The following is a 27,479-nucleotide window of genomic DNA, read 5'->3' as shown; positions in this document are numbered from 1 at the left end:
TCATGTGAGTGGAATAATGTTTAATAGGCTGTAGGTAATAATTATTAATATTAATTATTATTATTACTTTCATTAGCCTGATGTTGTAAGCTACTGTCATTACCGTCTGTCCTGCATCTCTCTCTGTCTGTCTCTCTGTCTGTCTCTCTGTCTCTCTTTCTGTCTCATACGGATTACTGTTAATTTATTATGCTGATCTGTTCTGTACGACAAAACTGTGTGACCAAAGTCATGACGGCGGGGGGGGGGGGGCGGTTACGGCTTTGATCAGCGAATATAATGTGACTTGGGATGTACGCCAAACGCTGGCTCCGTTATGCAGCAGATCCAGCTGTGCCGCCCATAGGTGCCGCCGTCACCAGAATAGGATGTCGCTTTACTTGACGCTTCAGAGTAAGGCCGTCTCACGTCTCTTATCAGCAATCCTCGCTCCTCACTCCCATGCTCACTCCTAACTCCTGACTCCTTAAATGTTTTCCTAAGTGGGAGGGACTAAACAGTTAGGTAAGGTGGCTAGGTTAGGTGGTTAGCAGTAATTTTAAGGGACTTGGGACGTACCCCATGTGTCCTCTCCTGCTTTTTCCAACATGGATTAATTTCATGGTATGAACTCATAAATCCCCTCCTCACATTACTCTCCCCACATCAAGACATACATGACACAGCCAGTAAGTGACTGTGGGTGCGAGCTGGGGATGTTGTTAATTTATGCTTCATGAGGTGCTGCTTCACTTGTTTTTTAAACCTTGCTTGATTCCATAGGCGTTTCTAGCCCATTTTTGGGATCCCAGCACCCCTAAAATTTGAGAGATTTTTTTAAAAATGTTTTCACTGTATGTCCCTTTTTAACAAGGTAGAAAAGTGTCAAAACCATACAGTACTTGGTTGAAACATAATATTTTAACAATCCCCCTTCCTCAAAAATGGTTTGATCCACCCCATCCCTCCCACCTTTCCCCGACTCTGCCGACTCTGAGCGCTCTATCTGCACAGAGCAATGCGCTGCCTTCCAGAGTGGGTAAGCAGTAGTGGTGTAAGTACCTGGCTGAAACCAGGATATGTGGCACGTTTCTTTACTTCTACCACTCAATACCAACACATTAATATCATTACCAGTCCTCATTTTTGCTGCATTTAATCGTAGGTCACTGTTTATGTTGTTAGGTAGGAGTTAGCTGACGTTTTTCTAGCTACAAAACGTTACAGGTGGTCAGTACCACTGTCCTCTGTTTGAATTGGAATGAGAGAAGCTAGCTGTTGTGTCATGAGCATGTGTTAATATTAAAGCCAAGGTGCTACTGACTAGCTAACTGACTGGATGCCCATTAACATTATAAAGCCTATTGTGTGTATTTATTATTATTATTATTTTGTAGATTTCAAACACTTTTCTTTTTTGAAGTGTATTTTTATTTATGTATTTGTATTATATAATACAGACAAGAAGGAAAAAGGCAGAGACAAACATTGAAAAAGTCAATTACTGTTAATGTGTTAATGTTACATGTTATGCATTGCATTTCAAATAAAAGCCCAAAAAATAAGTCCAAGGTCCATTTTTGGTATTTTTGGTACTCACTATAGGGGGCTGGTTTACTCCAGAAACATACATACTGTTTATGTGTATGTTGAGGAGCTGCTGTATGAAGATGAGTTGTCTTCCCCTAGAAATTAGGGTTATGATATGTTTCTTTTATAATTCCAATCCATTCTTCTTTTGCTGCGGCTCAGCATTTAAATAACCTTTATCAAATTTGATGGTTTAGTCAGAGACTTTCCCAAAAAGTGTTGTGCTTTTCTTTCACAAATGTGGGAATGAAATTGCGTTAAAATGTACAAAACATTGAAATTTATCTTGCCTGGCTGGGCTGCTCTCTGGGTGCTCAGCACCCCTAAACATCTGATCCTAGAATTGCCCCTGCTTGATTCTGTGTTTCCAAAATATGATCTGGAATAGAGTTCTATTCAACCATGGCTATGTACAGTGCAGCGGTACAGTGCATTGTTGTAGATTTATTCTGGTTTTTGGAAGTGTATGGTGACGTCTAGTGTCTACTGAGGTATGAGTTAGTGTCAGAGCTAAATGTGAGCTTACTGTAGAAGCAATCAGAATTTTCAGTACATTCATTTTCATTAAAAAAAAGAGAGAGAAACGATGCTTTTAACCTCTCAACATTTAGCCAGCAAAATAATCTAGGTGTGAAAGCATTAAGGTCTGCACAATCTATTGTCAAAAACAGAGAGAATCTCTTCACCATAGATATGTTTCTCTGCATCTTTACCACCAGCGATTCAATTCTCCTGCAAAATGAAATTTTACATTCAAAACGATGTTATTTCTTCTCAAAATGGTATTTTGTTTTCAAATGACACACACAAACCATCATATGAATAGACATTTATAAGAACCAGTTGAACACTGATGTGCTCAATGTAAAACACTATGATGAATGGAAAACACTTCTTCTCCATTCATCATAATGACTTCGGCCTTTTTTTTGTTCATTGTTACACTTACTACAGACAGTACATATATAAGTGTGTTGTAAAATATTTTAGAATATTGTTTTTATACTCAGAACACACAAATACACGGTAACAAATATATTTTATTTTTCCCACAAAAACAATGTACACAGTGTACATCCCAACCAACACAAAGTTGCACATACAGTGGTTTACATACAAAACAACAGAAGAATTTACTGTATACAGTTACAGTAAAAAACAAAAACAAAACTATGCTGCATCCTCTCTTCTGTTTCGGTCGGGACACAGCACCTCATCCACATCACAAGCAATGTTTTCCCTGGCCAAGCAGCGGGGGAAATATCGCCTAGCATAGCGAATCCAGCCATGAAAAGCATCAACTGCTATACCTCCACGTGTCTTCCATAGCTTGGAGATGGGGTATACGCGTTTGTGGATTTCGGTCATACACTTTCCATCTCCAGGCAGAAAAAGTGGCTCAGATATCATCAGAGATTACGGTCCTTGGCCTTCCTCGTCCTCGTCCTCGTCCTCCCCGTCCTCCTCCTCTTATTCCCACTCCTCTGGCTCTGGCTCTGCCTCTGTTTCCAATGTTGGCATCCATTGCTCCAAAACAGAAAAGCTCACCTGTTGCCCTTTTATGCTAAAGCTCTGATTGCTAATTGTAAAACTGTGTGACAGGTGTTGCCCATGTGATGAGTCAGTGTGCATAGTAGGGCAATTAACTTTAGAATTTTGAATGACAGTGTGTTCTTTGTGAAAACAAGAGCTTTTCTTCATGAAAATTGTGCCAAATGCAGAGAATTGTGTGTAGTGTTTTGAAAAAAATGTGTTTTAGAACTGCAATTTGAATGTAAAGCAGGAATTGTGCTTGTAGTTTAGCAGAATTGGTTCAGGGGGTTGGTGCATGAGTTACATGTTGTGGTCATTGTGTCTCAAGTACCAGTATTTGTGTGTAAACAATTGAGAAAAACTGTAACATGACAGTTTACCATCTAAAAATATACCAAGGAGCTTTATTCCCTTTACTTACGCAACATCAACATTGTTCAATATCAAATTCAGCTGAGGTCTGGAGCTCACAGATACAGTTGGTAACTTTCATGAAAATAACTGCTGAAACTGTCACTATAGTCTGAACAAAGTACATGAAACAGTCTGTGAGAAAATCATGCCCCTCCTCCCCTTCTACTGTCTCTAATGGCCTTTTGCTAAAATCAGATTGTAGCGTAGTCAGCAACAACCAATCAGAGCAGAGGAGTCTCTAACGCAACCGCCACTCATGTCATTTGCTTTGTGACGTTCAGTCAGACTGTCAACCCAGGCAACACTGATAAAATATAAATCAAGATTCTATAACTGCAGTGCCCATGTATCACCTCCATTGTTTTCAGAAACATTTTGGTGTACTCTTCAGCTGTAAAATGAGAGTGTTCGTTCAGCTGGTGGCCAGTGCTTGATACTTCCGTTAAACTGTATCCAACATGGCAATCAAGTCACAAAGTTTCTCATTTTACAGCTAAACAGTACACTAAAATAACTGTCTGAGAACATTTAAGGTGAGAAATAGGCAATGCAGTAAATCTTGATTCATATTTATCAGTGCTCAATCAGTTTTCTTGTTTAAAATAATCTGGGATGTGGCCAGACAAAAGAGATTTATTAATAATTTTTACTTTATCCAAAAAGTGTTTTTTGGATTACATAGAAAATATATTGCTTTAGACAAATGCAAAATTCCAGAAGGAAATGTTTTAATAGTTTTATACAAACGGTGTCTGTCCCCCGACCGCCTAAATTATCTAAATCTAAAATTAAACAAAGAGGAGTTGTGCATAACAACCTCATAAAAATTAAAACCTCTTCTGTGACAGAAAGACAAAACAGGAGAATTAAATGCGGACTGTTGAATATCAGGTCTCTATCGTCTAAAGCAGTGTTAGTAAACGAATTAATATCAGATAATCATATTGATTTACTCAGTCTCACTGAAACCTGGCTGTGTCAAGATGAATATGTCAGTCTAAATGAGTCCACTCCTCCCAGTCATAATAATACCCACATTCCTTGAGGCAGCGGCCGAGGAGGGGGAGTTGCAGCCATTTTTAACTCTAGCCTGTTAATCAGCCCTAAACCTAAACTAGATTATAATTCATTTGAAAGCCTCGTTCTTAGTCTTTTACATCCGACCTGGAAAACCTCGCAGCCACTTTTATTTATTATAGTGTACCGTGCTCCTGGCCCGTATTCTGAATTTTTATCTGAATTCTCAGAGTTTTTATCCAGTTTAGTTCTTAAATCAGATAAAGTTATTATTGTAGGCGATTTTAACATTCATGTCGACATTGATAATGACTCCCTGGCTACCACGTTTATCTCATTATTAGACTCCATTGGCTTCAGTCAGGGTGTACATGAACCTACTCATTGTTTTAACCATACCCTCGATCTAGTTCTGACGTATGGAATTGAAATTGATAACCTAAAAGTCTTTCCACAGAATCCCTCGCTATCGGATCATTATCTGATTACTTTTGATTTCTTTTACTCGATTACCGCCACTCAGCAACAGTTACTATACTAGATGTTTATCAGATAGTGCTGTCGCAAAACTTAAGGAAAAGATTACTTTCGTTAAATTCAATACCAATACCTTCAGTAACAGAGGTTCCGACTTTAACCTCTCCCGAATTGATCATTTTGTTGATAGCACCGTAGGCTCGCTACGAACAACGCTCGACTCTGTAGCTCCTCTTAAAAAGAAGTTAAAAAAGCAAAGAAAGTTCGCTCCTTGGTATAACTGTCAAACCCGTAAGTTAAAACAAATATCGCGAAAATTTGAAAGGAATTGGCGATTAACCAAACTTGAAGAATCTCGTTTAATCTGGACAGACAGTCTCAAAACTTATAAGAGGGGCCTCCATGCCAGAGCAAACTATTACTCAGCTCTAATAGAAGACAATAAGAACAACCCCAGGTCTCTTTTCAGCACTGTAGCCAGGCTGACTGAGAGTCAAAGCTCTATTGAGCCTTGTATTCCCTTAGCCCTTAGCAGTAATGATTTTATGAGCTTTTTTAATGACAAAATTCTAACTATTAGAGGCAAAATTCATGACCTCCTGTCCTCAGATAGTACCTATCTAACCTCAAACACAGCTGTAAGACCTAATATATATTTAGATTGCTTCTCCCCAATTTCTCTTCAAGAATTGACTGCAGTGATTTCTTCATCCAAATCATCAACGTGTCTCTTAGACCCCATCCCAACTAGGCTACTTAAGGAGGTCTTTCCTTTAGTTAACACTCATATATTAGATATGATCAATATATCCTTATTAACAGGCTATGTACCACAGTCTTTTAAGATAGCTGTAATTAAACCTCTACTAAAAAAGCCCACCCTGGATCCAGAGGTGTTAGCCAATTATAGACCAATATCTAATCTTCCCTTTATGTCAAAGATCCTTGAAAAAGTAGTCGCAGACCAGCTGTGTGATTTTCTCCAGGATAATAATTTATTGAGGAATTTCAGTCAGGATTTAGAGTGCATCATAGCACTGAGACAGCTCTAGTTAAAATTACAAATGACCTTCTGATTGCTTCAGACAAAGGACTCGTCTCTGTACTTGTTTTATTAGATCTTAGTGCGGCGTTTGACACAATTGACCATCAAATTCTACTGCAGAGACTGGATCACTTAATTGGCTTAAAAGGTTCAGCACTAAGCTGGTTTAAATCTTATTTATCTGATCGTTTTCAATTTGTTGACGTTAAATGAACCATCCTTACGTACTAAAGTTTGTTTTGGAGTTCCATGAGTTCTGTGCTCGGACCAATCCTGTTTACTCTATATATGCTTCCTTTAGGTAACATCATTAGAAATCACTCTATAAATTTCCGTTGTTATGCGGATGATACTCAGTTGTATTTATCGATGAAGCCAGAAGAAAGCAATCAATTAACTAAACTCCATAATTGCCTTAAAGACATAAAAACTTGGATGAGCACCAATTTCCTGATGTTAAATTCAGACAAAACTGAAGTTATTGTTCTTGGCCCCAAACAACTCAGAGACTCTTTATCTGATGACATAGTTTCTCTAGATGGCATTGCTCTGGCCTCTGCCACTACCGTAAGAAACCTCGGAGTAATATTTGATCAAGATTTGTCTTTTAATTCTCATTTAAAGCAAACCTCATGGACTGCATTTTTTCATCTGCGTAATATTGCGAAAATTAGGCCTATCCTGACCGAAAGATGCAGAAAAATTGGTCCACACTTTTTGTTACCTCAAGGCTGGATTACTGTAACTCTCTATTATCAGGTAGCTCTAGTAAGTCCTTAAAAACTCTCCAGCTAATTCAGAATGCAGCGGCAGGTGTACTAACAGGAACTAAAAGCGATCATATCTCTCCTGTTTTAGCTTCTCTGCACTGGCTCCTGTAAAATCCAGAATTGAATTTAAAATCCTACTGTTAACTTATAAAGCTCTAAATGGTCAAGCTCCATATCTTAGAGAGCTCATAGTGCCATATTATCCCACCAGAACACTGCGCTCTGAGAACGCAGGGTTACTCCCTAAAGTCTCCAAAGTAGATCAGGAGCCAGAGCCTTTAGCTATCAGGCTCCTCTCCTGTGGAATCATCTTCCTGTTACGGTCCGGGAGGCAGACACCGTCTCCACATTTAAGACTAGACTTAAGACTTTCCTCTTTGATAAAGCTTATAGTTAGGGCTGGCTCAGGCTTGCCCTGTACCAGCCCTTAGTTAGGCTGACTTAGGCCTAGTCTGCCGGAGGACCCCATAATACACCGGGCCCCTTCTCTCCTTCTCTCTCTCTCTCTCTCGTATCCTATTACTGCATCTAGCTAACCCGGCCATTCTGGATGTCACTAACTCGGCTTCTTCTCCGGAGCCTTTGTGCTCCACTGTCTCCCAGATTAACTCATACCGCAGCGGTGCCTGGACAGCGTGACGTGTGTGGTTGTGCTGCTGCCGTGGTCCCGCCAGATGCCTCCTGCTGCTGCCATCATTAGTCATTAGTCATACTTCTTCTGTTATTATACACATATGATTATTGTCACACATGTATACTGCCAGGTATTAATACATACTTTCAATATTGTACTGCAGTAACCAGAACTATAACTATAATATTATTACTTTCATTAATGTTGTTGTAAGCTACTGTCATTACCTGCATCTCTCTCTCTCTCTCTCTCTCTCTCTCTCTCTCTCATTGTGTCATATGGATTACTGTTAATTTATTATGCTGATCTGTTCTGTACGACATCTATTGCACGTCTGTCCGTCCTGGAAGAGGGATCCCTCCTCAGTTGCTCTTCCTGAGGTTTCTACCGTTTTTTTTTCCCCGTTAAAGGGGTTTTTTGGGGGAGTTTTTCCTTATCCGCTGTGAGGGTCTTAAGGACAGAGGGATGTCGTGTGACATCCTGTGAGGCAAATTGTGATTTGTGATATTGGGCTTTATAAATAAAATTGATTGATTGATTGAAGTACCTGGGGTCATGGGGGTTTTGGGTCTTTCAACTTCAGACCCCCTCACCCAGGCGACCCGACCGGGAGTGATCAATTCCCGGCCTGTGTCCGAGAGGCATTAGCCCACTGCTTGTCCCTAATAACCCACAGCAATCTTTAGGCCTTCTCTGCAGCTGCTAGGGCTTCCACTGTGGAGAGTGGAAATTCATATACCAGCAGTGGCCACAATATCCTAGGAAGGACGCCATGCTGCTAAATCCAGGCTTTGAATTTTCCTGGTCTGCCTGATTTGTCGGTAATTGCCAGCCATCCCTCCAGTTCTTGGTTTGCCGCTCTGATGGAGGCCGGGTCCTTTAGGGTGCAGTCAAAGACTTTACCCTTCACAGGTTTCTCTGTGACTGACGGGATTTGGGTTCCACCAAGGGAGAAGTGAAATTGGTCTGTCACCTCTTCTCAGAACCAAGGACCTCGATTTTTCTGGCTTGAAGCGCATCTGAGTCCATGTGATTAGCTTCTCCAAGCCTTGGAAGATCCATCTGTTTTCCGGGACTGATGGCTGTTACTGTCAGATCATCCCTAAAGGCTCTAATGGGGGGTTGCTGGACTTCGGACCTGGTTTTGGGGCCTCTATACTCTATTTCAGCTGATTTGACCAGCATATTCATAGCCAAAGCAAATAGGGTCACTTTTTAATCTTCCTGATCAAACCAATAATCATTGTGCTTACCGATTTAATGGGACAATTTTTTTTTAATCCCAGAAATATCTGTTGCCAAATCTCCTCTTTTACATTCCCACCTTATCCATTTGGGGCTTAAACAAGGAACATGTAATTTCCAGTATTACCAGACTTCAGGGTGAGACTTTACCTTGTCTGATCATGATGACTTGTTCGTGTACATCAAGGGACACTGCAGCAGGTTTGAAATTGTATTTGCATACTGATTTGTATATTCTCCCGCAAACATTTATAGTTATCTATTTCTGACACCTTATGCAGTGTAGTCATCACCAGTGTCTCATAACTTACTAAAAACAGAAGCTGACACCATTAGCGTTCACATCAAATTGACAGATAACAGCTAAAGCGATGAAACCATTTCTTGTTTCTTTGTGTCTCCTGGGAACTTTTCTCCATGCCTTGGCTCAATGCACCTCAGAGTTTCATCTTGAAGGAGATTATTTGTTGGGTGGACTTTTTGATATTCATCATGACAGCGCCCCTGTTTATCATAACAGACCAAAAGCCATCGACTGCTCCAGGTGAGTATTATAATAAATCTAAGGGAATAATAGATCAAGAACACCCAGTGTAACTGATGACGGATGTAACATTAAAGAGTTTTTGCCTCATTTTTAAAGTAAATTGTTACTGGTAGTAGCACATATCCCCCTAAACCAACAGAAAAAAAATGTTTAATTTATCAAAGTCCTTGTCCTAGAAAATCCTCCTTTAGATATCCATGTCTGTACAGCCTTTACAAACAGTAACACTTATTCTCACACTCTGTCACTGTCCTTCCTCTGCCCACAGTAAACACTTCATTCATTCAAGCTATCGAAGGTTTCAGGTGATGAGATTCTCTGTAGAGGAAATCAATAACTCCACCAGCCTCCTGCCAAATGTATCTCTTGGCTATGAGATATTTGACCACTGCTCAGATATGCACAATTTCCCAGGTTTTTTCAACCTCATCTCTGTCAATGGCTTGATCCAACCTTGGGGTGAACCACACAAGAATCTGTCCAAAATGATAGCACTGGTCGGCACTTATACGAGCCCTCAGGCCCTGACTGTGGCCCCTCTCTTCATGATGAATCTCATTCCTATGGTAAATTTGCCAATCATTGTATTTTAGCATATTCTTACCAGTTAGATCAATTGATTAAAACAGCTGGACATACTTCTAAAATAGCTTTTAACTTTTGAAAATTTCTTGTCACTGAACATAATCATGGTTTTTCTATTACTCTTTGAACAGGTCGGTTATGGAGCTGCTACTTCTGTCCTTTCAAGAAAACAGAATTTTCCGTCTTTCCTTCGAACAGTGCATCCCAGTCAAAATGTCATGGCAATGGTTGTTAAGATTCTGAAGCACTTCGACTGGCGCTGGGTATCTTTCCTTTACATTGATGATGATTATGGCAACGATGGCCAGGAATTGTTCATAAAGAGGATAAAGGACACTGAGATCTGCCTTGCATTCACCAAAAGCCTCAATCAATATACAGATTACTCTCAAATATTCAAGCAGATAGAGGCACAGAGGATAGGTGTCATTATTGTTTTTGCTCCTGAATGGACTGCTGAAACTCTCATTGAGTCAGCAATACAACAAAACATCACCAACAAAGTGTGGATAGCAGGAGATGCCTGGTCCTTGAACAAAGAGCTCCCCAAGAAGAAAGGAATCAAAAATATTGGGACTGTAATTGGGGTTGCTGAACCAAGACTGACAATTCCTGGTTTCAGTGATTTTATCCATTCTTCCAGAAGCCAGGCTCACTGTGAAAACACAGAGCAAAACACGTTTTGTAATCAGGATTGCAACTGCAGCAGCCTGAGTGCAGAAGATGTCATCGCTGCAGATCCATCTTTTAATTTTCCTGTTTATACTGCTGTATACGCCATCGCTCACGCCTTACACAATGTCCTGCAATGTGGAGCTGGCAGATGTAATAACAACATTACAGTGTATCCACACATGGTAAGCATACAGATAACTTGATCATTCATTTTTTTCACTGTCTGATTTTTTGCTTCTGACAAGTTTATTTTACAGACAAGCCTATTTGAAAGTGATCAATCATAACACAAAATACTTATGTTTGCTAATATATTTATAACACATGCAAACAAAGGCTCAATCCCATTTCATATTTATACCCCTATCCTTCATTTGAGAGCAACCTTGCCCCTTGAAACACATATAAAAAGGGTAGCGGTTTAAAACTTCCCCTGTGACCTGCTGGTGTTTACGTAAACAGACATGATAAGTGATGTTGGACATTGTGAATGTACTGCCTTCTGCAGTGGTAATTTCTCCTGCGTGGGCTATAGTCATCCTTTAGTGGTTATCAGGACACCAGCAATTCCTTAACAACTAGGGAAGGGCATTTTGATTACTCACATTAAATTATCATAGAGTACTCTAGTACTTGCAAAAAAAAATTCCTAATGTACGAATAGGAATGTAAATCGGCCAACAACAAGAAATAAACTACTGACATCCAAACAAGTACTCGAGTACTCGTGCCTATCCCTATTAACAACTGAACTTTTGCAGTATCAATCAATCAAACAAGTTACTACAAGTCAATGCCACATTGAAATATGTCACACTGCAGCACCCTATTTCACAGGAATATCTCGTAAAACCTATTTAATCAACACCCTCAATGTTCATTCTGAACGCATGAAAGTAATCTTAATTTTCTCTACCCACATCAGGTTCTTGCAGAGGTGAAGAAGTCAAACTTCACACTTCTGAACCAGAGAATTCAGTTTGATGAGAATGGTGACCCCAACTATGGATCCTATTCTATAGTTTTCTGGAACCAAAGTGGTGATGCAGAGGAGATTGGCTTTTATGATTTTTACCCACCGTTCCATTTCTTCATTGATGACAACAAAATTCAGTGGCACACGGAAGGAGAGGTAAGTTGTTTTTTCACTGACTAGAATTTACATTTTCCATGTTGACTTAAAATCACTGTTTTGGTTTTCCCACTACTGCTGGGATGTGTGTGTGTGAATGAGTGCATATGTGTACAAAGATATGTTTATTTAAAACATAATATCAGGGGGCGTCGGTGGCTTAGTGGTAGAGCAGGCACCCTATGTACAAGGCTGTTGGCGGGGCAGCCCGGGTTCGAATCCAGCCTGTGGCCCTTTGCTGCATGTCTCTCCCTCTCTCTCTCTCTCTCCCCCTTTCACCCTTCACTATCCTATCAATTAAAGGCAAAAAATGCCCGTAAAAATATCTTAAAACAACAACACAATATCAGAAACATTAGCCAAAGGTGGCTGCTCATGGTCTCATTTGCAGGGACGTCTAGATATAAAGCTCAGTGTATATTACAAACCCTGCTCAGATGTTTTTAAAAGCCACATGGGCCTAAATGCTGCTGCTGCTTCCCTGTCACATCCCTCCACCCCTTACAGCATTCTGTTGCACTCATATTTATTTTTCTGCTAAATAATTCTCTCTTGCGCAGGTGCCTACTTCAGTGTGTTCCCAGGAATGTCCTAATGGATCTGCAAGAGAGTATAATGGACTCCGCAGATGCTGCTTCAACTGTAAAATCTGTTCCAATGGAACTTATGTCAACAGCACAGGTAATGTGAGAGCTGCAGTGTTTGACTAAAAGTTAAATAACACACATTGCTTTCTAAACTGTTTGATCTCTCTTTATTTACGGCCTTCAAAAGTGGACCTTAGCTTTATTGACAAATTGTCTCTCACGTAAAACAGAGGATCCCTACAAGTGTGTCAACTGTAAGGAGACAGAATGGTCTGCAGCAGGAAGTACATCATGCAATCTGCGGGTGGTGGAGTACATCCCATTCACAGACAGTGGGGCCATACTGATCATGATTGGGGCCTGGGCATTGGTGGGCCTCACACTAGCCATGTCTGTTCTCTTTGCCATCAACTACAACACACCTGTTGTCAGATCTGCTGGGGGACCAATGTGCTTCCTGATTTTAGGCTGCCTCAGTCTGTGTAGTCTCACTGTGTTCTTTCACTTTGGTGAGCCAACAACCTCCTTCTGTATCTTAAGGTTCTTACCATTTCTGTTGTTCTACACTGTTTGTCTAGCATGTTTTGTTGTGCGCTCATTTCAGATTGTTTGCATTTTCAAAATAGCTGCAAGGTGCCGTGAGGTCAGCAGCTGGTGGATGAAATATCACGTACAATGGCTGGTCATCACTGTGGCATTTGTTACACAGGCAGTCTTACTTATTATTGGCTATACTTATGCTCCCCCCAGACCTTACCATGAATTTTCATCCCCAGACAAAATCATACTTGGTTGTGACATTAATCTCAAAGCATCCTCTGGTTCTGTGGCTTTACTTTTACTTTTGGGCTGCCTTTGCTTTATTTTCTCCTACATGGGTAAAGACCTCCCAAAAAACTACAATGAGGCCAAAGCAATAACCTTCTGCCTGCTCCTGCTGATCCTCACCTGGATCATCTTTGCCACTGTGTACATTCTTTATCGTGGCAAGTACATCCCAACACTGAAAGCTCTGGCGGTACTCTCCAGTCTCTACTCCTTTCTGTTGTTTTATTTCCTCCCAAAATGTTACATCATCATTTTTCAATCGTACAAAAATACGCAGGAATACTTTCAAGGTCTCATTCAGAGTTATACCATGACTGTCAGCTCATAGCAACTTCAAGTAAATGTGTGTATCTGTATACAGAACTCTTGCTCTTCAAGCCTCCTGAATACTTAAAGTGAAGTGATAATAATTTGTAGATGGTCAGAATAAGTACATTGTACTTTAAATCTTTGTCTCTGTTTTGTTGCAACCTAATCATGTTATGCATATTTTTAATTGGTTATTTGATTGTTTTACTGAGGGGTGTATTAATAATATTCTTGAGATCATAAACCAAAGTGTTAGAAAACTGAAATAATGACTCTATGATAACACCAGATGGAAAGTTGTAAGGGATCACTAAAGTAATTACTTTTTTTCTCTTTTGAGGTGGACATGGATGTCTGCACCAAATTGCATAGCAATCCATCCAATGGTTATTGAGGCACTTTATTGACAACTACAAATGTGAATGTCAAAGTCTTTAGGATACATCCCCTAGGAACCATGAACATTCCCAACATTGTTAATCCATCTAGCAGATGTAGAGACATTTGCTGGGTTACTGAAAACTTTGACTTTTTGGTTGCGCTAGGAGAAAAGTTCTGGAACCACCACTTTTTCATCTGCTGGGCACCATAAATATTGATACCACCAGACCTACACTGCCATCCATACAACCACGCTGCTATCATGACTAAGGATATGAGCAGCTATGTCTTGTCAGTCATTATTGCCGTGCAAGCATCATGCCAGTCTGTTGGTGGTTTAGATTGTTTACCACTTCAGTCTAGGCTGAAATATATAAATAACTATTGAATGAATTTCCATGGAGTTTGGCAGTTTGATATTGTTGGCCCAGAGATGATGAATCCTACTACTTTTCTCCTAGTGCCGCCAGCAGGTCAAAATTTTCACTTAATATGTGTGAAATATCTCACTGTCTGCCTGTTGGATTGGGACAAGCAGCAACCACCTGAGCTGAAAAATGAAGCCAACACGGAAGTGCCTCAAAATGCCACAAAATGCCACAATCCCTATGAACCCCATATTAAAATGCCCAACTGAAATAGATATTTTTATAGCCTGATGGAAAAAACAGTTGTGGTCTCTGTAGCTAAATTTCCCATTCATGACCACTGTGCCTGGGGTGAATCTTTATCCAAGTCCCCTTTTTAAGTCTTACTTAGAGTTATGCATAATTAAAGAAGTGGCCATTTTGTGTTACAGGCTGTCTGTAAAGCCTCACCACAGTCTATGAGTCAGATACCGCGTTCCTCCACAGTTCCACCCTCTCGTCCAAACATGGTCATTTCTGGCTCCAAAATGCCAAATTTGAGGCTTCAAAACAGAAGACCACAAACCAATGGGTGATGTCACAGTAGCTTTGTCCATGATTTTATACAGTCTATAGAATGGGACAATACTTTGTACAGACATTCATGGTTCCCTACAATGAATCCTATTACGTGGTGATCCCTGGATTTTATCCCTAGTGCTACTAAATGTATTAATGTCTCAGCAACTATTGGATGGCAGTTATGCAAGGTCCGTAGAGCAGTGGTTCCCAACTGATGGGTCACAGTCCAAAATTGGGATGCAGTCCATTCCGAATGGGCCGCAAACATGTCAACTTTGTAAAATACACACTTTATTTTTAAGTGCAGTGAATTTGCGACACAGAGCTTTTTTTTTAAGGCGCTGTTTCCTGTCTGAGTCTGGTTTGATGACATTGTCAATCGTGCAGGTTTCATTAAGAGGGAGTGAATATTAACTGTAATGGTTACTGTCAAAATGATTAAGCCAATTGTGCTACAGCTAATTTTAACATGGTAATTCATGATAAGTTACAGTTTCATGACGTTCTATGCACGGCCTTTCTGGCCTCGCTTGACAATGTTGCTGACATATAGATTCAATATATAATACTGTTATTTTCAATATACACTGTATTTAATCATATGCTTTAAATGTGTTTGGATTTTATGTCACTAACCAGCCTGAGTGTTCATTGACATAAAGTTAACTCTGTTAAGCCCTGCGCTGATTTACGTATTTATGTACAATGACCGTAAGAGTGATTCAATAAAAACTTAAAATGAAATGTGTGTGATTTCCTCTCTGTTCAACAGTCTTTTGTAGTTTAACACTTATGTCACCACATGAGGGCGCCACGTCACTGTGACGCTGTCTACAGGACTGACCATTGGCACACCTTGAACAGTCTAACAAGTTTTTTATTGAAATTAAATCAGGGGGCAGATGGTGTACAGATATTGATATTGGGGAGTTTGTGTGCACATCTTTGTTCAGATATTCAGAGCTTTACCTCATTAACCTGGAGACATAAATAAAGACTACTTAGCCCCACTATAAGCCACCACTTTTTCTTGGTGCTTGTATCAATATGTTTCTTTTTCTTTATAGGGATATGAAGTAGACTGTTTGGGTCTAAGGAGCAGTTTTGGTGTTCGTTGAGAGGTTGGGCCCACTGTTTTTTTTGTTAATACGCTGGATTGTTCAGCCCAGATGCTTTGTCATCTGGTTTAGTGGCCAGAGGGAGCTTTGGTTAAGTGTGTGTAAATTACTCTGACAAACAAATGTTAGAAACTGTGTGTGTGCCTGACTAACTTTAATGTGGTGGTGACAGGTGAGAGTGGTGATTTTTAATGATAATATCCTCTCCGTCAACTCTTCAAAGGGAACATTACATACACATTCACCTTTCATATACATTTTTAATTTATGGTTTGTTGTCACTATCCATCATTAAATGTAAACATTTTGTGGCAATCCATGATATACTACAGTCCTGAGGCACAAGATTTCTCTTGTCTGTTTTGAGTTAAAAAAGTCAGGGAACCCTTTTGTAACATGTTACCCATCATGTGGGCCATATATAAGCTCGTTTGACCATATCTGCTAATTACATGTACTATGCATTAAACCATGCACTGTGGATACACACTGTACTGTCTATGCAGTAAAAAGATGCAAACTCCTTTAAAATTGGTGCTACATGACCAGAGAAAAAAAGAGTAAAGGGGCTGTGGCATTTGCTTTTGCTCAAGAGGTAGAAAACATACAACTACCAGAATGCACTGCACTGCACTGCACCGGAAACAATTTGCAAACAATTTGACGGCCAGTTGGTAATAAACAGTCTTAATTTACAGTTAAAATGTGAGCTAAAATTTGTTTCCAAAAACATCTGAGGTGAGAAATATAAGCAAAGATGTCACTGAATCTTGGTTCAAATTTGATCAGCACTGTTTAGGTTTTTGATCTCAGTATATTCTCCCAGCATTTTTACAGAACAGTACAATAACAGTTACAGAACAGTACAATAATAGTATGGCGCCTGCCTCTTGTTCACATATTCCCATATTACAGCCGAACAGTGCAGTAAAATATGTTTCTGATGACATTTTACGTGACAAATGGGCCAAACAGCAACAGAATCTTGTTTTACATGTGGTCAGCACTGAACTGAGTTTGGTCTGTGTTTGAGGAAGAGAGAAGAGAGATGGGTGAGTCTCTCTCTCAATCCGCTTCTATACTCTTTATGTCTGTCGTGACGGGCATACGAAAATCCAAACATACAATCTGTAGTTGAAGTAACAACCCTAGAGCCAGCAAACATCTGCTTTGAGCTGAGAGATGAGCAGGGAGATCTGGGTGCTGGTAAGATGGAGGGAAGTTTACCACAGTTCATTTACACATACTACCCCCACTGTTACAACGACAACATTACACTCAAGCTGACACTAGATTTTGCATAGCTGCGAATAGTTGGCTTTTGATAGAGTGTCATTAGATCCATGCTTCACTAATCTGCGTGTGTGTGTGTGTGTGTCGGGTTATGTCTTGATTTTGAATCAGTTAGACACTGACTGTCCATCTTGATATAAATGTTTGTGTCCTCTTCACTTCATTAAATGTATATATTTTGTGGCACTCCATGATATACTATTGTAAGACTGGGTCCTGGGGGGACACCAAATTTCTCTTGTTGGTCTTGAGCTAAAATGGAAACTCTTGCTGTAACATGCTACCCCTCATGTGGGCCATCTATAAGCTTGTTTGACCATATCTGCTGTACTATGCACACTGTACTGTCTATGCAGTAAAAAGATGCAAATTCCTTTGAAATTGGTGCTACATCCATCCACACATCCATTTTCATCTGCTTATCTGGGGCCGGACCATGGGGGCAGCAGGTCAAGCAAAGCAACCCAGACATCCCTCTCCCCAGCAACGCTTTCGAGCTCCTCCTGGGGGACCCCAAGGCGTTCCCAGGCCAGACAAGATATGTAATCCCTCCAGCGTGTTCTGGGTCTGCCCCAGGGCCTCCGACCAGTGGGACGTGCCTGGGACACCTCGAGCGGGAGGTGCCTGGAGGCATCCTAATCAAGTGCCCGAACCACCTCAACTGACCCCTTTTCAACGTGAAGGAGCAGCGGCTCTACTCCAAGCTCCCTTCGGATGTCCGAGCTCCTCACCCTATCTCTAAGGCTGAGCCCAGCCACCCCACGGAGGAAACTCATTTCCGCTGCTTGTATCTACAATCTCATTCTTTCGGTCACTACCCAGTAAATCGAAAGACTCGCCGATCCATCACACAGCTCTCACGTTGGTCATACAGGGACCGGATGGCTCATAGCAGCGAGCCTGGCACCCTCTACTCCTGCAGTAACCCCCACAAGACACCCCACCCCCAACCCCCAAGTGACGCGGTCATAAGCCTTGTCCAAGTCCACAAACCTTATCCGGGAGGCTGAGCAGTGTGATACCCCAATAGTTGGAACACACCTTCCAGTCCCCTTTTTTTGAAGATGGGGAACACCACCATGGTCTGGCTAGGCACCGTACCCGACCTCCACGTGACACTGAAAAGGCATGTCAGCCAAGACAGCCCAACAGTGTCCAGAGCCTTCAGCATCTCAGGGCAAATCTCATCCACACCCAGTGCCTTGCCACTGGGTAGCTTTTAAACTACCTCAGCCATCTCTGCCAGGGATATGGGCGAGAGGCCCCCCAAGTCTTCAGGCTCTGCCTCGTTCACAGTGGACGTGATGGCCAGGTTCAGGAGTGCTCCTTCCACCGCCTGACAATGTCCCTAGTTCGGGTCAGCAGCTCTCCCTCTCTGCTGAGTACAGCCTGAGACAAGCCCTGCTTTCCCTTCCTGAGTCGGCTAACGGGCTGCCAGAACTTCCTTGAGGCCAACCGAAAGTCATAGCCTCCATAGCCTCCCAAACTCCTCCCTCACCCGGGTTTTTGCTTCAGTGACCGCCACGGCTGCAGCCCTTCTGGCCAACCGGTACCTGTCCGCTGCTTCAGGAGACCCCTGGGCTAGCCAGACGTGAAACGCCTCCTTCTTCAGCCTGACGGCCTCCCTCACTGCTGGTGTCCACCAGCCACGACAGGCACTGACAACCTTCTGACCACAGCTCCTAGCAGATGCCTCTACAATGGAGGCTTTGAACATGTACCATTCAGACTCTGGAGGTGGGAGTTGAGGACCCCACGGACAGGGGCCTCAGCCAGATGTTCCCAGTTCACCCTCACTACATGTTTCGGTTTTCCAGGTCTGTCTGGCTGCTTCCCCCGCCATCTGATCTAACTCACCACCAGGTGGTGATCACTTGACAGCTCTGCTCCTCTCTTCATCCGAGTGTCATAGACACATGGCCGTAGATCTGATGAAACTACCACAAAGTCGATCATCGATCTTTGGCCTAGACCGTTCTGGTACCAGGTACACTTATGAACCTCCCTGTGCTTGAACATGGTGTTCGTTATGGCTAGTCCATGACTTGCCCCCCGGGTCTGGCTCCAGGAGGGGGCCCCGGTGTCCCCATACCGGGCAAGGTGCTTACCTCCCGAAAAGTTTGTGTCATTGAGGTCGTTTGAATCACTCTTAGTCTGGTCCCTCCCCTCGGACCACTTTGCCTTGGGAGACTCTACCAGGGGCTATTAGCCCCTGACAACACAGCTCCCAGGTTCATAGGGACACACAAACCCCTCCACCACATTAAGGTGGCAATTCTCGGAGGAACTGGTGCTACATGACAAGATAAAAAGGAGGAAAAGGGCTGTGGCATTTGCCTTTGCTCAAGAGGTAGAAAACATACATCTGCCAGAATGCACTGTGCTGCATGATCTTTACATGTAAAATCTTAGACTCTTGTTAGCCTGGCTTGACAAATTTTCAAAAAGTAAGTTGACATCTTTTAGTCATTAAAAAATGGTTTAATGGACGAAAATACTGAACATTAGGTCCACATTTCTCTGTGCTGGACTATTAACAGTTTGTTTACAGTTTTGAGTTTGTTAATGCAAAGTCTTTGTCCTGTTTTGTACTATAGCTGGTAGAAAGGAGAGTTGTTTTGCATCAGTCATGCAGCTGGCATTTGCATAGTGTATTGAAAGATAATCTTTGGTTCCCCTTTCCATGTGGCTCAAATAAATGACTGTGTTGTTTTTAAAATTTCTCGATAAAAGTAGAGTACTGAATAGTATATTCGTCACTCTCCCCACACTGATTCCAACATGAAATATCCTTAGACATACATGACACATTCAGAGGTGCCAGCGTTCTGGCCTATTCTTGCAATGTTCTTTATCTTGTCTTCTGCAGATCAATGTAAAAAATATACGCTGACTGACAGACTATAGCACATGCACTGCATACACTGACACTGCAGCTGTACTGGAGTCATGCAAACATTGCAGTTTATCCAGGAAGTGTTTTTTGGATTAAACAGAAAATACTATAAATGCAACCAAATGCAAAAGTCTGGAAGCTAATGTTTTCATCATGCACCATGAACACAAGCTGTGATTTTAGCTGTGATAATTTCTTTTATGCAGGACAGTAACATAAAAAATACAATTAGACAAAATACAATTAGTTTGGCATTTGATGTAAATATGAGCACTGTGATGGGGTAGGATTTTACATTTTAAGGATTGGTCTGCATTTGTTCACTAGTAGGTGAGCAGCTGATGCTGCTTTTTGCTTTTTTAAACCCCATGGGGGAAGTATGAAGCCACCAAGGAGGAACCACACTGAAAAAGAAGTTGCAGTCTTTGGTACAATTAGAAAACAAAACTTGAGTAAGGATGAGTAAGGTAAACTAAAAACCCCAAATCTTTTAACAGAGAGAAAGTGTCTTCCATGAATTTTTAACATAAATATATTTCAAATTTTTATAGTCTTATGATTGTGGCACAAATTTAAATAAAACAAAAGTTTAAAATGTGAGCTGGTTATTTAGCTCAGGAACATGGAACTTCAGCTTTACTACATGTGTTCATGATGGGAACAATAAACGTCCATTCACATAATTACTGTTAAACCCTGCGTGTGTACATCGCACAGACTCTGGAACAGTCATTGCAGTATTTTTGCATACTGATTTGTGTACTGTCTTTCAAGTTAATGGAACTGATCACTGAGGTGTAGCCTTCACCAGTGTCTCATAACTTACAAACAGTAGAGGCTAACACATCGGATTGGTAAATAATAACTACAACAATGAAACATTTTCTTGTTTCTTTGTGTCTCCTGGGAACTTTTCTCCATGCTTTGGCTCAATGCACCTCGGAGTTTCATCTTGAGGGAGATTACATGTTGGGTGGAGTTTTTGATGTTCATCATAGCGACCCTGTTAATCATGACAGACCAAGAGCCATCAGCTGCTACAGGTGAGTCTTAAAATAAATCCGAGTGCATACCTTATGAAACTAATGCAGAGCGCCTGCTGTATCTGATTATATCATTAAGAGTTCTGCCTCATACGTCAGCTCAATGGATATAGCCAGGAGCACATTCTATTCAAAATATGATTTCCATGAAATCCTGTTTTAGATGTCCATGGTTGGATGGACTTTACAATACTGTTGCCTTATTCTTGAATAGTGAAACTAATTCTCATATTCTCCCTGTCCCTCCTCTCCCCACAGTAAACACTTACTTAATTCAAGCTATCGAAGGTTTCAGGTGATGAGATTCTCTGTAGAGGAAATCAATAACTCCACCAGCCTCCTGCCAAATGTATCTCTCGGCTATGAGATATTTGACCACTGCTCAGATACGCACAATTTCCCAGATTTTTTCAACCTCATCTCCATCGACGCCTTGATCCAACCTTGGGGTGAACCACACAAGAATCTGTCCAAAGTGATAGCACTGGTCGGCGCTTCTACAAGCACTGAGGCACGGACTGTGGCCCCTCTCTTCATGATGAATCTCATTCCTATGGTAAATTTGCCAATCATTGCATTTTAGCATATTCTTACCAGATAAATCGAGTAATAAAAACACAAAAGTAATTGTAAAAAATCTAAACTACTTTAAAGTCATGACAATTTGTCACCGAGAAAATAATCAGTTTCTCTATTACTCTTTGAACAGGTCAGTTATGCAGCTTCCAGTTCTATCTTTTCAAGAAAAGAGATGTTTCCCTCTTTCTTACGAACAGTGCATACCAATCAAGACGTCGTAAAAGCAGTTGTTGACATTGTGCAGCACTTCAACTGGCGCTGGATTGCTTTCCTCTACATTGATGGGGATTATGGCATCGATGGACTGTACTTGCTCATAGAAAGGATAAAGGACACTGAGATCTGCCTTCCGTACACCAAAGCCCTGAATCACAACACAGATCACTCTCAAATATTCAAACAGATAGAGGCACAGAGGATAGGTGTCATTATTGTTTTTGCTCCTGAATGGACTGTTGAAGCTCTCATTGAGTCAGCAATACAACTAAACATCACCAACAAAGTGTGGATAGCAGTGGATGCCTGGTCCTTAAACAAGGAGCTCCCCAAGAAGAAAGGAATCAAAAATATTGGGACTGTAATTGGGGTTGCTGAACCAAGACTGACAATTCCTGGTTTCAGTGATTTTATCCATTCTTCCAGAAGCCAGGCTCACTGTGAAAACACAGAGCAAAACACGTTTTGTAATCAGGATTGCAACTGCAGCAGCCTGAGTGCAGAAGATGTCATCGCTGCAGATCCATCTTTTAATTTTCCTGTTTATACTGCTGTATATGCCATCGCTCACGCCTTACACAATGTCCTGCAATGTGGAGCTGGCAGATGTAATAACAACATTACAGTGTACCCACACATGGTAAGCATACAGATAACTTGATCATTCATTTAATTTATTCTCACTATCTGATTTTTAGAGTTCATGATTGTGATTATGGTACGATTGTGGAATGGGGAGACAGTCTGTCTCGTCTTTGAGCCCCTGTGGGAGGTAGTAATAGCGCCCAAACGGTGTCTGTATAGAGCTCGTAAGTCACGCCCCTTCCAGTAGACCCCCATCGGACCTCTAGGCTCGGAAAATATGAATGGGAGTCAATGCAGAGAAAATTAATATTTTCGGGTTCCAGGGTCTAAACAATACTTTTTTCATGTTAAGAGTTTGACAGTTTATTGTATGATTCTTCAGTTAAAGGCTGTGGAAACAACGTAATGAGAAAGACTACATGTCGCCTATGTGATGTCGCGTCATCACGCTTTCCCTCCACTTCTCAACTCACTGTGCTGCTGCTGCATCTTCTACCACGATCTATGGAGCCATCAGATCAAGATGACGGTGTGTTTCGTATCCGAATGTCACCATTCCAACAAGAACAGACTTGTAGTGGTTTTCACCATGCTTAAGGCTTTTGTCCTCTCCTTGGAAGAAGGCAGTGAAGTGTACCAGAGACACAGCCATGTTCCGAGTGCGAGTGGTGACGTATATCATACGCGTCGAGAGCGGAGAAGAGCTGTAGTCCACAAAGTGCTCTCACACAAAACCTAACAGTATCAAACTTCTTCCTGCTAAATTGTAGCCTTCTTTGCACGAAAAAATATTAAAAATTCACAAACAACATATGTGAAATTCATGGCACAATTCAAGTGGGACCAGAAAATAACTTTCATCTAGCCATTGAAATACATTATGAGAAATCGATTTTTAAGGTCCCATGTACTGCAAATGGAAACACGCAACTTACGAGCTCTATAAACAGGACAGCCAGCAAGACGGGACCAATGGCAGGACACATGTGACATTCTGATGACACGTTGTGCATGAAACCCACCACAGGTGATATGAAAGTAGCTGTTGGCAGTTAGCGGCTAACTCAAAGAAGAAGAACATCAGCCGTAAATAACTGCATATTGGTAAAACAATGAGATTTGGGAGCTCCTTACCCTCCGAGCAGAGGACAAGATCACCCTCCATATAACAGGAACAGTAAATGATTCTTGTTGCCATGTTTTGCCATTGTTATTGTTTATAAAGTGCTGTCAACGTGTGTGTTTAATGTCACATTAGAGGCCGATGTTGTTGCGTTACATGCCACGTCCGTCATGCCTCTTTTGATCCTGCGATGCCAGGATGCTTTCCACAATCACACACTGGAGCGGAATGATGCCATTATTATTTGGTTCTGTGTAAAAATGTAAAGGAGGCATAAAATAGGGATTCTGAAGTACCATCTCTGCATAAAAAGGGCTATTGGCTAAAACTATAGTCTTTTTTTGTAAATCTGACCAAGAGGTGCCAAAACCTAACCAAGTAGTTTTGGTGCAACTGCAGATGTTCACAATGACATGTTTTAAATTGCACACATCCTACTTACCACAAGTCTTAATATACAACAGACTATGTATAGTATGATCTGTAATAGGAATCTATTTGGTCACTCTGGCTACTAAAGTCACCATCAGCCACAACATGTATTCTGTTATCAGAATAAACCTCCAAGTCAGACACACAAAATCTAAATCTCTCCAATTCAACACTCAACATCTAAACAAATCAGCTGTTAGATCAGGTGAGAGCAGGACATTTCCCATCATGCTCTGGGTCTTGCAGTCAGTAGAGAGCAACTGCAGGGTCTGGCTCAAAAAAATGCAGCCGGCTCAAAATCAAGTGATTATTTTTGTCCAATTTTGCATGAGTTCAGAGCAAGTCAGGCTGAAGTCAGACACAAACCTAACCAACATGCATTGTGCAGTGATCAGAGGTAAAGTGGGGGCATCACACTGCTTATTTAATTAACACCTCTGTTGTTCACCATGAACACATTCCAATAATCTGTACTTTGTGCATCCACATCAGGTTCTTGCAGAGCTGAAGAAGTCAAACTTCACACTGTTCAACCACAGTATTCAGTTCGATGAGAATGGTGACCCCAGCTATGGATTCTATTCTATAGTCTTCTGGAACCAAAGTGGTGATGCAGAGGAGATCGGCTTTTATAATTTTTATCCACCATTTAACTTTTTCATCAACAAAAGCAAAATTCAGTGGCACACAAACGGAGAAGTAAGTTGTTTGTTACTGACAATAATTCATATTCTTGATGAATATGAAGTGTGAGCAGAATGAATTTGTGTGTAAACTGTCTGCAGATTTACATGTATTTTAGCATTCATCAATATGTTTGTAACTCTAATTTTTTCGTACGTACTAACATAACCTGCTTCTGACTGCTCATAGTGCTTGTGTTAATAAGATATTGCTCATAAATATTGCTTGTCATCATTAAAAATTGTAATTTTAATTCATATTGTGCTCTGTTATGATCACAATACACAGATGACTTTGAAACAATGCATATGAAATATTTTTGAGGGTATTTAAGTAATTATATGACAAAAGCTGTCCAATTCAAGATTATACAAGAAAACTGAAATATAGCAACTGGCCATGGATCACAAAGGGATTGCAAAACACCAGCAAAAAGAAAAATGCACTATACAGAGAATTCATAAGACTGAGAACTAAAGAGGCAGAAAATAAATATAAAAGATGTAAAAATATGTTAACTCATATTATAAGGACAAGCAAGAAAGATTATTATTGGAAAATATTAGACGATAACAAAAACAATATTAAAGGAATATGGGGTATATTAAACAGTATTATAAGAAGTAGTAAATAGACTATCCAGAGTTCTATAAGCATAATGTAATTTGTAATAGAAGTTATGTAGCTGACAATCTGAATAAATTTTTTGTAAATGTGGGACCCGACCTTACAGAAAAATCTCTGATCCAGGGACAGTTGGAAAAAATATGGATATATTGATAGAATGAAATCACAACTCAATGTTTCTCAAAGCGGTGGAAAAGAAGGAAATATTGGACATTGTTAAATCTACAGAAGAGACAGCAGTTTGTTACGCTGAGTGATGTTTGTTCTTTATGTTTAGACATTGTTTGTGGTGTCCCCCAGGGGTCAGTGTTGGGCCCTAAACTATTTATCTTGTATATTAATGATATTTGTAGGGTGTCACAGGTATTGAAGCTGGTGTTGTTTGCTGATAACATGAATATTTTCTGTTCTGGGGAGAATTTAAAAGTAGTAATGGAGGAAGTCACTAAAGAAATGAACAAACTGAAAATATGGTTTGACAGAAACAAATTATCATTTAACTTAAATAAAACAAAAATAATGTTATTTGGGAATTGCAGGATTAACAAACAAGTACAAATACAGATAGATGGGGTGCAGATTGAAAGGGTTCATGAAAATAAATTCCTTGGGGTGATAATAGATGAGAAAATCAGCTGGAAACCACACATCAAACATATACAAACCAAACTATTGAGAAGCATTTCAGTTTTAAGCAAAGCAAAACAGGTTCTGGATCATAAATCACTCCGCATCCTATACTGTTCCATTGTCTTACCATATTTCAATTACTGTGCAGAGATCTGGGGCAATAACTATATGAGTTCAATCAATTCACTATTCTTCAAAAAGGGCAATACGGGTCATCCATAATGTCAGCTATCAGGATCATATTCACTCACTCTTCTTACAGTCAAAGTTATTAAAATTTACAGACATAGTGAAATTCCAAACAGCACAAATCATGTACAAAGTGAATAATAACCTTCTACCACAAAATATACAGAAATTGTTTAGGGATCGAGAGGGGGGATATCAATTAAGAGGGAAATACGACTTCATAATTAACAGAATCTGTACAAACAAGAAAATATTTTGCATTTCATTTTATGGGGTAAGACTGTGAAGTGGGGGTGTGACAGTCACTAGGTGTTCACAGGATAGCGCCTCGACTCAAATGCAGTTGTCGGGCAAACGGCATACTTTTAATTAAGAATTGATGCCATGGGTCAAATTCAAAAACTAAAATATAATCTTTTAAAAAGAAATAGTCACACCACTACTAACAGAAGAAAAAAAAATGTATCTCTTCTCATTCACCTATTATAACCTAAGTCTCAGCGTCCGAGAAGTTTTCCATTCTCTCACTCTCTGTCTTTGTTTGCCCCATACTCGCAAGTCGACAGGATGAACCTATAGTAATTATCACTACCATACATAGTAGACACTGGCTAATTATGGGCGGGGATGTATGCTGATTGCTGACTTGCATGGTGTCAGTTTACGATTGATTGGTATTCATGAACATACACACATGCCTATGATCAAATCCAGCGTTCATATATCTAGTGTTGTTTTTTAGTATCAAGGTTTTTAATGTGCAAATCTACTCACAGATTCACTAACATTTCATTAATGAGACCCAATGTCAGGAACATGAACCAAAGGTGGTTGTTCATGGTGTCACTTGTTGACATCTAGATATGAAACTCAGTGTTGATTCCATATTACAAAACCTGTTCAGAATTTTAAAAAGCTGTATACTAAATACTGCCACTTCTCTATCATTTGCCCCCATCACTTACTTCATTTACTTTTCTGCTAAATAATTCTCCTGTACAGGTGCCTACTTCAGTGTGTTCCCCAGAATGTCCTACTGGATATGCACAAAAGTATAATGGACTCCAACGATGCTGCTTCGACTGTGAAATCTGTCTCAGCGGGACTTATGTCAACAGCACAGGTAAATTATTATACATAAGAGGAAGGAAATGAGAAAAAAAGACAATGACTGATTGATGGGAGCTAATTTCAGACTGTTCAGCTTTTCTATGGCCAAAAGGATATAACAGTCATTTCATGTTGACTGGGCTGCTGTACAGGCTTCCATATTCACTCAGAAATGCACACACCAATTAAGATACGACAATAAATATTTTAATTGTTGCAATTATCTCTGAAGTATATCAGTGTTAACTTTAAACCAAGTTTGACATGAGGTAAAAGC

General features: G+C 40.5%; 1 protein-coding gene across 1 annotated transcript in view; it reads left to right on the top strand.

Annotated features, from left to right (window-relative positions):
* Positions 1-27,479, top strand: part of LOC125892157 (taste receptor type 1 member 2-like) — a 94,758-nt gene that overhangs the window by 41,802 nt on the left and 25,477 nt on the right. Inside the window, exons 6-10 of the mRNA XM_049581953.1 lie at positions 9,146-9,248; positions 9,520-9,817; positions 9,968-10,693; positions 11,437-11,643; positions 12,204-12,324. Coding sequence (XP_049437910.1) covers positions 9,146-9,248; positions 9,520-9,817; positions 9,968-10,693; positions 11,437-11,643; positions 12,204-12,324 — 1,455 coding nt within the window. The remainder of the gene's footprint in view (positions 1-9,145; positions 9,249-9,519; positions 9,818-9,967; positions 10,694-11,436; positions 11,644-12,203; positions 12,325-27,479) is intronic.

Source organism: Epinephelus fuscoguttatus, linkage group LG7 (assembly GCF_011397635.1).
Source record: "Epinephelus fuscoguttatus linkage group LG7, E.fuscoguttatus.final_Chr_v1".
Taxonomy (NCBI): domain Eukaryota; kingdom Metazoa; phylum Chordata; class Actinopteri; order Perciformes; family Serranidae; genus Epinephelus; species Epinephelus fuscoguttatus.
The sequence above is the reverse complement of the archived record's forward strand: the minus strand, read 5'-3'. Positions and strand labels throughout refer to the sequence as shown.